We start from the raw sequence: 14,521 nt of genomic DNA, 5'->3' as shown, positions 1-14,521 counted from the left end.
ATGTTACTTAAAATCCTTTTTGTATATGCTGATTAAGCTTATTCCAATCTCTTTGTACCAACTTTGTTATTGTGTTTATAATTTTGAAAATTAATAAAAAAGATTTAAAAAGAAAGAGAAAGAGGTGTTTATGGTGTGCAATTGAAACTATATATACACACTAAGTTTAACAATAATTTGTGGGCCCCTTTTGAAAAATATGTCTGACCTGGACTTTGGTAACAGAAGGTGGTTTGCCTATAGCTTAGTTAACTGCCTTTAAAGGAACAAAGTGTCTTGCTGAAGGGTCTCGGCCCGAAACATCGACTGTACTCTTTTCCACAGATGCTGCCTGGCCTGCTGAGCTCCCCCTGCACTTCGTGTGTGTTGGTTGAACAGAAATGCTATTCCTAAGTAACTGGAGAGTTTGTGCCACACTATCATTGTCAATTTGATAAGAAAGGATTAATAAGTCATAGAGCTTATTTCCATACAGTTACATAAAGTAATAAATAACTTGAAAAGAAGTAATGAAAACTAAGGTACCCCTTTGTCTTATCCATGAGCATGCTGAGCTGCTGTTCCGTCTCCAACAGAGCTTCCTCCAGGTTACTGAGTAAGAAATCTCTGCGCATCTCCAGCAAAAGACACTGCCACAGAAATAATCTTTTTATTCTGTATTTCTTTAATATTAATCTAACTTTTACAAAATTAAAATACAAATCAATAAGACAGCAAATAAGCAGGATATGGCTTGGTTAATCTATTAACTACTTCTATGAAAAATCACTGTAATTTGTGATTTTAGAAATTTTTGTTGATCAATATTAAGAATGTAAAATCTTGTAATATAAGTACCAACAGCACAGTGTACAATAATTAATTATTTAGCTTGTCAGATGGCACCTGCAGAAAGTAATACAGATTTAAGTTTCATGTTGACAATTTTTCACCAGAACTAGAAAAAAAACAGAAAATAGATATATTTTAAATTGTAAAGAGCAGGAAAGGGAACGTACACTGTAGATGTATGGAGGGAGGTAGGGCTAGTGTTTCGATGATCTTCGTATCAAATGGTTATTTATCTGAAGACACCGAACACTTTTGCTTCATCTGCCTTGCCAGCCAGGATCTCCAGTGGCCACCATTTTAATTTCACTTCCCATTCCCACAGACATGTCGGACGCACAACCTCCTCTGTTGCCATGTTGAGGCTAAACAGAATTGGAAAACAACACCTCATATTCCAGCAACACACATCAAAGTTGCTGGTGAACGCAGCAGGCCAGGCAGCATCTCTAGGAAGAGGTGCAGTCGACGTTTCAGGCCAAGACCCTTCGTCAGGACTAACTGAAGGAACAGTTAGTAAGAGATTTGAAAGTAGGTGGGGGAGGGGGAGATCCAAAATGATAGGAGAAGACAGGAGGGGGAGGGATAGAGCCAAGAGCTGGACAGGTGATTGGCAAAGGGGATATGAGAGGATCATGGGACAGGAGGTCCCGGGAGAAAGACGGGGGGGGGGTGGGGGGAACCCAGGGGATGGGGGGCAAGGGGTATAGTCAGAGGGACAGAGGGAGAAAAAGGAGAGTGAGAGAACGAATGTGTGTATAAAAATAAATAACGGATGGGATACAAGGGGGAGGTGGGGCATTAGCGGAAGTTAGAGAAGTCAATGTTCATGCCATCAGGTTGGAGGCTACCCAGATGGAATATAAGCTGTTGTTCCTCCAACCTGAGTGTGGCTTCATCTTTATAGTAGAGGAGGCCGTGGACAGACATGTCAGAATAGGAATGGGATGTGGAATTAAAATGTGTGGCCACTGGGAGATCCTGCTTTCTCTGGCGGACAGAGCGTAGGTGTTCAGCAAAGCGGTCTCCCAATCTGCGTCGGGTCTCGCCAATATATAGAAGGCCACATCGGGAGCACCGGATGCAGTATATCACCCCAGCCGACTCACAGGTGAAATGTCGCCTCACCTGGAAGGACTGTCTGGGGCCCTGAATGGTGGTAAGGGAGGAAGTGTAAGGGCATGTGTAGCACTTGTTCTACTTCCAAGGATAAGTGCCAGGAGGGAGATCAGTGGGGAGTGACTCCCTTGTCCATTCGTCCCCCCCATCCCTCCCCACTGATCTCCCTCCTACCATCCTTTCCCTGCCTCAATGGAACGTACCTATGCAGAACGCCAAGCAAATGTTCCCTGAATATTTGTCACATTTCTACCGTACATTTCCCTGAAAAGATCTACTCCCAAGTTTCTACCTAATAGCATATTTCCCCTACCCCAATCAAATGTTTTCCCAAATTGTCTGCTCCTATCCCTTTCTAGCGCGATGGTAAATGAGATAGAGTTGTGATCACTACCTCCAAAATGCTCTCCCACCAAAAGATCTGACACCTGACCAGGTTCATTTCCCAATACCAGATCTACATATAAGCCCATCCCATGTATACAGGTCACCATGTGTCAAGAAAAGGTTTCAATGTTCCAAGAACTTGAAACTCTGCCCCCTGCTCCATCTCCTCAGTCACTCATTGCTCTGCGCTATCGTCCTGTTCTGATCTTCCCTACCTTGGTAGACCAGGAGTAATCCGAAGATTACCACCGGAGAGTGCTCTTCAGCCTCCTTCCTAACTCCCTGAACTTAATTCGCAGGACCTCTTTACTTTATTGTCGCCAAACAATTGATACTAGAGCGTACAATCATCACAGCGATATTTGATTCTGCGCTTTGCGCTCCCTGGAGTACAAATCGATAGTAAGTAGTAAAAATTTAAACTGTAAATCATAAATAGAAAATAGAAAAGGGAAAGTAAGGTAGTGCAAAAAAACCGAGAGGCAGGTCCGGATATTTGGAAGGTACGGCCCAGATCCGGGTCAGGATCCGTTCAGCAGTCTTATCACAGTTGGAAAGAACCTGTTCCCAAATCTGGCCGGACGAGTCTTCAAGCTCCTGGGCCTTCACCCAGAGGGAAGAAGGGCGAAAAGTTGGCTGGGTGGGTTATGTCCTTGATTATCCTGGCAGCAGTCTACCCCTCTCCTGCCTATGTCATTGGTATCAATGTGTACCAGGACCTCTGGCTGCTCACCCTTGCCTTCAAGAATATCCTGCAATCATCCAGAGACATCCTGAACCCTAGCACCTGGGCGGGAGGCAATACACTATCCTGGTGTCTCTTTTTGCTGCTGCAGAATCTCCTATCTGTCCCCCTAACTATCGAATTCCCTATGACTATAGCTCTGCCTGACTTCACCCTACCCTTCTGAGGCTCAGAGCCAACCACTGTACTATTGGTCTGGCTGCTGCTGCCTTGCTCAGATAGGTCATCCTCCTCATCAGTTTCCAAAGGGATACTTTGCTGAGGGGAATGTCCACAGGGGGACCCTGCACTGACTTCTTTCTCCCTTTACCTCTCTCGGTCTTCACCCATCTACTCCCTGAATTCTGCACTCTGGGTGTAACCACCTGCTCTAAAGTCTTATCTATCAATTGCTCTGCCTCCCGGATGATCCTTAGTGGACAACCTTTGGGCAGGCTATGTTAATATTCGAGAATCTGAAAATTGTAAGTTTCCCACAAACACAAACCCAACAGACTGCGTTAAAATAACCCTGTGCATTTACAGACAAATTTTCAATTTGCTTCATTAGCTCACTTTATGAAATTTCTCAGTTGCATTTTTATTCACAAGGTAGCCGCTTAAAATGTGATGAACACACTAAGTATGACCAACCAGGGTGGCTCCTACACAGTGAATGGCAGGGCACTGAGAAGTGTGGTAGAGCAAAGGGATCCAGGAATACAGGTCCACAATTCATTGAAAATGAGGTACAGATCATCAAGAAAGCTTTTGAAAAATCAGCCTTCACAAATCAAAGCACTGAGTATATGAGATAGGGTGTTATGCTGAAGTTGTATAAGACATTGTGCCTAATTTGGAGTATTGTGTGCAGTTTTGGTCCCCTTTACAGAAAAGATGTAAATAAGGTTGAAAGTGTACTGAGAAAATTTACAAGGATGTTGCCGAGGCTGGAGGACCTGAGTTATAAGCAAAGAATGAATAGGTTCGGACTTTATTCCTGGAATGTAGAAGATTTAAGAGAGATTTGATAGAGGTATACATAGTTATAAGGGGTATAGATAGGTAAAGGCAAGCAGGCTTTTTACCACTGAGATAGGGTGGGACTACAAGAGATCATGGGTTAACGGTGAGAGGTGACAAGTTTAAGGGAAACATGAGGGGGATCTTGTTCACTCAGAATGAGAGAGTGGAACAAGCTGCCAGTGCAAATGGGGCATGTGAGCTTGATTTCAACATTTAATAGAGGTATGGATAGGTACATGGAAGGCAGGGGTATGGGAGACTATGGCCAAGGTCAGGCAGTTTAAACAATTTGGCACAGACTAGATGTGCCAAAGGGCCTATTTCTGTGCAGTACTTTTCTATGACCTTTTGACTATGTCCTGCAATTTGTATGTTATAAAGACATGAACCACGTTTTTAAAGGAAACAGATACCAAACATCATAAATTATAATCCAAATGCTCATGTGTGTGAAGAATATCAAATTCTTATGGAGAATATAACAAGGGAATCCTTACTTTGGCTTGATTAATCATGGAAAGCTGTTCAACTACTAAAAATGGTTTTAGCATATGGCACCTTCTCAGAACAAATGATTTAGATCTTGTTAACTGACATTCTGTTTTGCGGCATTTTAAGACATAATGCCAATCATGGATTCCTACCCAAATGTACTATATATACAAGATGAAGATGATTTCATTTTAAAAGCAGATGGTGTTATCTCACACAATAAAATAATTGCTAAGTTTCAGCTACCTGATTGATGACAGCACAACAGCCAATAATTCTCTGGCTACACTTCCACATATAAAGCAGCATTTCTACAAAAAAACTTGACACTTCTTTCTGTTTTGCAAAGTAACAGTTACAATTTGTTACAAGCAATACACTTAAAAGAAGTGTTGCAAAAACATTTATTCATGAAGCAAATGATTTATTTCATTACGCTCAACAAATTTTGAAACAAATGGTCATTGAGTCAAAAACCACAATTATAAAATTAAATTAAATTTCAAGAAACAAAATTAAAAGTTGCAATACAAGTCAAAATAAGCATATAATTCTCTGCAGACATATTGGCTTAAACCAAAGAATAATATAATATTAAATATTAACTATCAATTAAGTAGTCATCAATAAATCTGTGGAAACCTAACCAGAGACCTCTTACCTCTTGACTGATTGCTTTTTTTATATTCTCTGTTTCAATCTGTTGTGCATTTGCAATCTCTTCATCCAGCTGTCGCTGTTCATAGCACCATTTTTCCCTGTGAAAATGTCAAATGCACTTAAGACATTGCTTGATAAATCTGCAAGTGGATTGTTGCAAAATAAAAATAGGTAACTCAAATATCACTCTTGAAAAGTGAATGCCGCAAGGGACATGACAGATTAAATAGATTTGCTGGACCGCAATGTAAAAGGTTCCTTGTCTTGTTATTTAAAAGCTCTTAGTAAAGTTCAAAGATCAGTCTAGTATGAAGTCAAAATGAAGATTCATCCATAATTGTGACCTAACACATGTACTATTAAACAAATATGAAGCTGCATCCACCCTACTAGAAGGTTTTAGACAATACAATGACGTTTCAGATACGTGATGATTCTTTTTCTCATGCTATTTCTTAATTTATATCAACACACACTATCACATTTATCCACTAACATCTGTATGACATTAGGTGTGAGAAGTTTAGACCTTCTGATGGAGGTTAAAATTTATTAACTTCAGACCATCATAATCTGTCACTGATCAGAAATACAAGAGTAAATTTAACAGAAATCAGAGAAATTGTCAGCACAATTGCCAGCTCATCTGGCATTGTATTTTGTGCATCTGAAAGCAAAACTCTGAACTGAGACACTGGTGGGAAACAACTTTGAATACAGAAATCACTACCAAAATAAGAAAATCTGATCCACCATTTTAAAAGAAATGCTATTCCAGCGGAGAGTTATTTTCTTGTTTAAAGTATTCCTCCGAATGTGTAAACAAAATTATAATTATAATAATTATTATTAGGCATGGATACTTACCCTTTTAAAGTGACATGCTACTCACCAGCCATGTTGTAACTTCTTTCCCTTCTGTCCTCAACAAAATATGAAGTGTAAGATGGGACCCACTGTTTCAAGAAACTTATTATCTTAAGTGCAATAAGATCTTTTGCCCTTTCTCAGCTCTTAATGCAAAATGTTCGAAGCTCTTATTTTATATTTGATTCCACTTCTGAGAAATGAAGCCTTCAATCTTTTTATTATTTATAGTTTGTGTGTGTGTGTGTGTGTGGAGGGGGCGGGGGTGGAAATAGATTGTATTCGTGACTGAGCCTAAACTTTCATTCCTGCCCCCTTAAGTTCAATGTAGTCAAATATTCAAAACTAAAATGCTTTATAGAATACTTACTGTTCATTTTCAAATTCTTTTTTTAGTTTCAGCAGTTCTTCATTCTTGTCATTCACTGATTTTACATACCTTGGCAAAAAAAAATCATATAAGAAGTCCTAAAGAAAACAACATGGGAATTCTGAAATATTTGAACAAAAGTGAAATATTGAACATTTATATCTAGGATACCAAATGGACAGAAATCCATTTGACAAAGTTTGTAACTAGCTAAATTCTACTTTCAATAACATGCCCAACGCTTTTTCAGGAGCATCTTTGAACATACAACCTTCTCCGTTTCTGGAGCAGGACAGCAAATAGTAAACTCCCTCGGAAATTTTGGAAAACTTTGTAACATTTTTGCTTCTAGTTATTAAAATAAGTTTCAATCAGCATAAAATTACAATGTTAGAATGAAATATATTAAACCCATGTGATTCATTATTAACTTGTAGTGAATAAGATGAGCTATCTTTACCTGGTATGGCCATTAATAACTCTTAGCTGCTCTCTAACATATCACGAAATTGATTCTGGAGGTGTCAATAAATGGTGGTTTCACCAGTAAGATATTCATTCCATGAGTGAATGAACAAAAATGTTAAAAATTGGTCTACTTTTGAAGTCACATTTCTTGAGGATTCATAATTGTATTAGTGGCCAGTATCAACTCTTGAGAATAATTATTTGTGATATATTTTTTCTTTTGAAAAATAATTGGTGATATACTTTTTCTGGTATTAATAGCTTAAATAATTGTATACTTTAGATATCTGTATCTTCATCATCAATTTATATGTCAACTTTCATATCAGAAAGTTTACATAATTTAAACATAATAATGGATAGACTGATGACACAAACTTGAGTGAAACTAAGAAAGATCACTGTCATTTCTGTGGAAATTATACAGCAACATGTGAAAGCATGTAAGTGTTGAGCTAAGATACCCTGCTCTTTCAAAAGGTTTTGAAAACTGTTTCTAACAGACTTGAAGCACCTTCTGAATGCTTTGGAACGTCAGAAGCATTCATTTATAGTTGTAAGCTTTTGCAGCTAACTAAGGAGTTATGGCTTGACCTGGTTCTATCTCAGCCAGCTTTACCACCACCCTCATATGTCCTGACGAAGGGTCTCGGCCTTAAACGTCAACTGCACCTCTCCCTACAGATGCTGCTTGGCCTGCTGCGTTCACCAGCAACTTTGATGTATGTTTACCCTCATATTTGATATCATTTGTAACATGGAATGCTTTGTAAACACATACAATCTTGCCACAAGGTCTGGAGTTACCTTCTCTCCACAAATTCTCACTGTGTTACTTGTGTGAGTTAAGTATAATATTTCTTTGGAGGTTATTGGAAAGAACTAGCTGTTTCTCACCTGCTACAAAATTTGGACCAATAAATTTAATTGACACCTTCCATTTGGAATCTATCCTGTTCATCAATGACTTCTCAAACTGATTTGTCTATACTGTGCTTATAGTTAGTTTTCTCAGGAAACCTTGTGTGCTGAAATAGCTGGGATATGCAATATGTGTGGTGCATAAAGGAGGATATAAAACTTTGAATTAATTACCAAGATAAAGAATACAGATAGACTGGCAATATGCTTAGATTAATGTTTAACTAATGTGACAAAAAAAAGTTCTAGTTTAGTCTACTGTGAATGATTTAAAATAGGCAAGGAAAAAAACACAAAATTGATACCTGTTTCTCCTACTTTCTGGAACCTTGAACAAGATCAAGCAAAGATGCAATTTAGCTTCAAACACACAGTCAGTGTGTAATTCCAGGCACATGAGGACTATCCACAGCAAAACAAATCTCAATTCACATATAATACATCTGTACAAAACTATTTAATGTGCAAACCATCGATTAAAAAGCAATCATAACTAATCCAATGTTGGTCTGTGAAGTGCTGATTAATAAAACACAACTTCTTTGATTCAGTGTTTCAATGAAATTCTTGAAAAGAGTGTAACTGCTATTTGTTTTCCTTATTCTACCCTTTCAGTTGTTGGAACTTCTGTGTTTTGGAAATGAGATTATTCCATTATCCTTTATCAAATCACAGCTGCAGTCTTTCTGCTCCTGTGTAATTATGAATTACAAATAAATGTAGCTCAGACCATGCGATCTGACAGCATATTTTCCACTGCAGAAGCGTAAAGGCTTCTGCTGTAGGCCTACAGAAGAATTCATAACCCAGTATAAATTGGGCATGTTGGGGGAGCAGGGAGGGAAAGAGGGAGTCAAAGTTAGGAGAGCACTCATAATGCAATAATCATAAGTGTTTTATAAAATGATGCATGGCTATTCTGGATGTAAACAGTTAGGGTACCTTTCACATTGAGCTTTTTTAACTCTAAGTAATTCCTTGACTTTCTGTAATTGTGCTTGATGATTTATTTGTTCCTGATCCATCCTGTTAGATTCTTCCTGGAGTTGATGGTGGACTCTATTAACTTCTTGCTGGATGCCCTGCAGAAAGAGAAAAGAAAATCCAATTTATCTTTTAAATAAATACATGTAGGGCTGCAGTAACAATGAGCAAGATATTTACATTAACAGTAAATAGCAAATGGAGGAGAAAAAATTAACTAAACTACCAACAAGCAGCACAAGGAGCTGTAGGGTCCCAAGATGACCAAACAGCACAGCAGGCTTGCTTCCCACACATGGAAGGGGAGAAACAAAATATTCAACCTTAAGTTACTCAATGGGCCAAACCATGCAGGCTGCACCCAAATTCCTATTGTACCAGGTAAGACCTGGTTATGTTTTGGATCCATGATCCAATGCCAGTCAGATCTTGTGTAGTTTACAAATGCCCACTCATATGAAAGGATCCCTGACTTGTAGATCAAGAATTCATAGATAAATTGTTTATATTTTAAGATAATGTGTTTATTCCTATAATTTAAATGATTAAAAAAATATATATAGCACTAATAGATTAGTTATGCGTCTGAATTATAAAATGAAGCTCAGCTTCAATAGAGGTGGAGGTTCTGGACACAGTCCTTCTTTCTATCAAAGGATGAAAGTCCATTTATAATTGCAAGAGAGGTCAGATGCACCCACATCTAGTTATGTACTAAGACTTAAACCATAAGACATAGCAGCAGAATTAGGCCATCTAGCCCATCGAGTTTGCTCTGCCAATCAATCATGGCTGATCCTTTTTTTTAATCTCCTCCTCAACTCCAGTTCCCAGCCTTCTCCTCATAACCTTTGATGCCATGTCCAATTAAGAATCTATCAATCTCTGCCTTAAATACATCCAATGACTTAGCCTCCACAGCTGCATGTGGCAACAAATTCCACAAGTTCACAACCCTTTGGCTAAAGGAATTTCTCGGCATCTCTGTTGTGAAAGGGCGCCCCTCTATCCTGAGGCTCTGCCCTCTCGCCCTAGACTCTCCCACCATGGGAAACATCCTTTCCACATCTACCCTGTCTAGAACTTCCAACATTCGAAAGATTTCAATGAGATTCCCCCCACCCCCCACAAGTGCGAGTACAGACCCAGAGCCATCAAACATTCCTCGTAAGATAACCCTTTCATTCCTGGAATCATCCTTGTGAACCTCCTCTGACCCTCTCCAATGCCAGCACATCTTTTCTAAGATGAGGAGCCCAAAACTGTTCACAATACTCAACGTGAGGCCTCACCAGTGCTTTATAAAGCCTTCAGCATCACATCCCTGCTCTTGCATTCTAGACCTCTTGAAATGAGTGCTAACATGGCATTTGCCTTCCTCATCACCGACTTAAACTGCAAGTTAACCTTCAGGGAGTTCTGCACAAGGACTCCCAAGTCCCTTTGCATCTCAGATTCCTGGATTTTCTCCGTTTAGAAAATAGTCCACACATTTATTTCCATGACCAAAGTGCATGACCATGCATTTTCCAACATTGTATTTCATTTGCCAGTTTCTTGCCCATTGTCCTAATCTGTCTAAGTCCTTCTGCATCCTACCTGTTTCCTCAACACTATCTGCCCCTCCAACAACCTTCATATCATTTGCAAACTTAGCAACAAAGCCATCCATTCCATTATCCAAATCATTTTATACAGCATAAAAAGAATTGGTCCCAATACCAACCCCTGTGGAACACCACTAGTCACTGGCAGCCAACCAGAAAAGGATCCTTTTACTCCCATTCGCTGTCTCCTACCAATCAGCCAATGCTCTAACCATGTTAGTAACTTTCCTGCAATACCATGGGCTCTTAACTTGGTAAGCAGCCTCATGTGTGGCACCTTGTCAAAGGCCTTCTGAAAGTCCAAATACACAACATCCACTGAGTCCTCTTTATCTATCCTACTTGTAATCTCCTCAAAGAATTCCAACAGGTTCATAAGGCAGGATTTTCCCTCAAGGAAATCATGCTGACTTTGTCCTATCTTGTCCTGTGTCATCAAATACTCCATCACTCGTCTTTAACAAATGACTCTAACATCTTCTCATCCACTGACGTCAGGTTAACTGGTCTATAATTTCCTTTCTGCTGCCTTTCTCCTTTCTTAAAGAGTAGAGTGACATTTGCAGTTTTCCAGTTCTCTGGCACTATGCTAGAGTCCAATGATTTTTGCAAGATCATTTCTAATGCCACCACAATCTCTAATGCTACCTTTTTCAGAACCCTGGAGTACAGTTCCTCTGGTCTGGGTGACTTACGTACCTTTAGGTCTTTTAACTTTTTGAGCACCTTCTCTCTTGCAACAGTAACTGCACCCAATTCTCTTTCTTCACACACATCATCAGGCATACTACTAGTGTCTTCCACAGTGAAGACTGACACAAACGGCTCATTTAGTTCATCTGCCATCTCCTTGTTCCCCGTTATTATTTCTCCTGCCTCATTTTCTAGCGGTCCTATATCCACTTTCATTTTTAGCATACTTGAAAAAACTTTCACTATCCACTTTGATATTATTTGCTAGCTTGCTTTCATATTTCTTTTCCCTTCTAATGATTTTTTTTGTTGCTCTCTGTAGGTTTTTAAACATTTCCCAATCTGCTATCTTCCCACTAATTCTTGCTTTGTTGTATGCATGAATGCCTGAGCAGACATGTTAAGACTTGAACGGACTAACATGTCTACTCCCATCTGGTAGTTTTACACAAACTTGCTAGTTAACTGTAAATGAATACCAGCTCACTAAATTGATGTCCTGTCTGTCTTCTATGAGAAAAGCCAAGAAGGTTCTCTCCTTGATATCTCAGCCAAAATACCCCTTCAACTAGTAGTAACAAACCATCTTATCTCTGTCATTTCTCTCACAGCTACTTGCTGGGCTTATGTTCAGATTTGCTATTGCATTACAAATGAACTGCACTACAAAAATAATTAACTGTGCCGTGCTTTGTAAAGTCGTTAGGCCATGCAAGCTGTCAAATAACCACAAAGAAGTAAATTAGACCATAATGCCTTGAGTCTGCTCTTCCATTCTGTAACATCATGATTGACCTGTGCCTTGTCCATTTTTTGCTCTGACTTCAGACTGGCTTATTCTTTCAACATCCAAAAATGTGTTGATCTCAGCTTTGAACATAAAGTTATTCCTCAAGCTTTGCCAGTAATTAAAGTGAAGATCATTTAATTGTTAAATCTGTTTGATATGAAAAGCATAAAAATTGAGCTGGATAATTAAAGCATTTAAAATTCTGTTTTGCATTTTTAATAACACATAAAACTAGTTAAAACATCTAAAAGCACTTATGAATAATTAAAAATAAACTAACTGCATTGAAACGATTCATAAAAGAAATTACCTTCCTTTTGCTTCCTGAATCACAACCCTACAGCATCAATTAAAATCAATTGGGCCAATGATCTTAGTGACAATTTCTCAGTATATATGTTAGGGTATTGCACAGTGAGTTCAGCCATGGAGGAAACGGAGATTAGGCACCGTGAGTATATCTGTACATTTGAAATTTCTGCATTTGATGATCAATACATTCAGAGATGTTGGCATTTATCAACAGGCTCAGAGCCCAGCAAGTACCATGGATCGAAGCTTAGCAAGGGTTCCAGTTTCAATACCCCTTCTCTGTATGCATACTTTGAAGCTGGAACATTTCAAGAGGATATTTGTATACTCACTGAGGAAATGTATCTCTGAAGTGAAGTAGGAAACAAAATGTTAGCATGTGCCTTGGGGTGGAGGCGGGGGGGAGGGAGGGAGGGAGGGAGGGAGAGAGAGAGAGACAGACTGAGACTGTGACTGACTGTGTGGTATGTCGAATTGTCTTGTGAACGATTACCTTTTGTTATACTGCATATCATGGTCTTTCTTGAGGCTTTGTTATTGTTTGCCTGGTGGGTGAGGGTGCTGATGCATTTTTGCTGAAATAACTGGGGGGGAGAGTTGCTGCTTCGCTGCTGTTTGTGTGTGGGAGGGGAGCTTTGGCGTTCTATAGATTTTACTGTCACTCATTCTTTGGGGCACTCTTCTGTTTTCATGGAAGTCTGCGTAGAACAAAAATTTCAGGTTGTATATTGTACACATTCTCTGATATTAAATGGAATTATTGAACTATTCCTGTGTTTTAATATTAAAAATATCAAGAATCTCATTCTAGAGAATTATTTTAAACCATTCAGTGTGGTCAATATTGGATATTTACTCAAAAAGTATTTCCTAATTCGAAATGATTTTATTGATGACAACTACCATACCTGTTAAGGCAGGACTTTTTTTTATCCCTCTTTTATTTCAGAAACACTATTTAGCAAAGTTGTATCCAATGTAATCTGGATTAAAATATCTATAATGATATCAAAATTTGAAAGACTGCACAAGTATCCCTTCCTTTTCCCTGTTAAAGTAAAGGTAGTGGTCAGACCCATTGTACTTTCTTCATAATTTCTGTATTAATGGTGGGTGTTAGGGACATACTGCACTTTCTTTCTCTTTCTCTTGAATTCTTTGTTTCCATCCTTTGATTTCAAGATAGCTTTCATTTTCTATTTGCTTGCAGCTGTCACGCAGATCTTCAATATAACGAGTCAATTCAGTCCTCTCTGCTTCTATTATTTTGAAAGTCTCCTACAGAAAGGAAAATAGAACTTTAACCAAAATATGTCTCAGATTTCAGCATTTTTGACAATTCTAAGTACATAAAAATGATACAGCTAATATTCTGCATCACATTATCAACAGATTGACTTTAAGTATCTGTTTTTGATTACATAGCATATTACATGGCAAAATAAGTTCATCTTCAAAATAAATGGAAAACAGTGTACTGGTGGCATGAATATTTTCTGCTTCTCACATCACCAAGCTCTCTGACCATGGGTAACAAAATATGGGCACTTTAATGGTGCACTCATTCGAGTTCTATCAAGTTGAAATCACTGAACTAATTTCACGAAGGGTCTACGGTGAACAAATCTTATCATACCAACCTAGAATAAACCTAAAACCTGTACCACAGAGCTGAAGGAAATGTATGATAACTAGGAAGTTTATTATTATGGAGAGAAGATAAAAAAAAGTTAAGAATTCAATAAAGTAATTATAATAAATAATTATGGTACCTTGAAATCCACATCGTCAGTATTGATACAAACATTAACCATTCCATTCGAAATCTGCAAACAAAATGAAGCAATGTGTGACAGCAGCAGAAATTTTTCAATTATGTCACTGAACCCAAAAGACACAATTTACTTAGTAGTTAATAGTCTACTAATGTCCACTTAGTAATTCATTTAGCTAAGAACTTAGTAAGAAGTGGGCCAAAACTTAATTTAATAGTACCTAATCATACTCTAGAAGTGTCACAACACTCATAAAAATTATTTATATTGCAGTTACTTTAATTACAACAATATTATGGAATTGCCTCTTCTAAGAACAGTGTCATGTTTTCCTTATAATCCACATGAAAATTCAAACAGATAAATTTCAGAATCAGTTTAGCTTTACTCAATTAACATGACAGCAAACAAACGGGGTCCCGTCAGAGGTGTGCTGAAGTCCTTATACAAAATACGTGTTCAAAATCCCTCATTTCAAAAGCAAGTGTCAAGACAACT

General features: G+C 38.4%; 1 protein-coding gene across 2 annotated transcripts in view; it reads right to left on the bottom strand.

Annotated features, from left to right (window-relative positions):
• The window catches only part of LOC134347934 (uncharacterized), a 105,977-nt gene that overhangs the window by 26,441 nt on the left and 65,015 nt on the right, over window positions 1-14,521 (bottom strand). For both annotated transcript variants that reach the window (XM_063050582.1, XM_063050583.1), the window contains exons 15-20: window positions 14,021-14,074; window positions 13,377-13,526; window positions 8,805-8,944; window positions 6,474-6,542; window positions 5,238-5,334; window positions 526-629 (exon numbers count right to left, since the gene is read on the bottom strand). In XM_063050582.1, coding sequence (XP_062906652.1) covers window positions 526-629; window positions 5,238-5,334; window positions 6,474-6,542; window positions 8,805-8,944; window positions 13,377-13,526; window positions 14,021-14,074 — 614 coding nt within the window. The remainder of the gene's footprint in view (window positions 1-525; window positions 630-5,237; window positions 5,335-6,473; window positions 6,543-8,804; window positions 8,945-13,376; window positions 13,527-14,020; window positions 14,075-14,521) is intronic.

The sequence above is a fragment of the Mobula hypostoma genome, chromosome 6 (assembly GCF_963921235.1).
Source record: "Mobula hypostoma chromosome 6, sMobHyp1.1, whole genome shotgun sequence".
Lineage (NCBI taxonomy): Eukaryota > Metazoa > Chordata > Chondrichthyes > Myliobatiformes > Myliobatidae > Mobula > Mobula hypostoma.
This window is presented reverse-complemented; position numbering and strand designations above follow the sequence as displayed.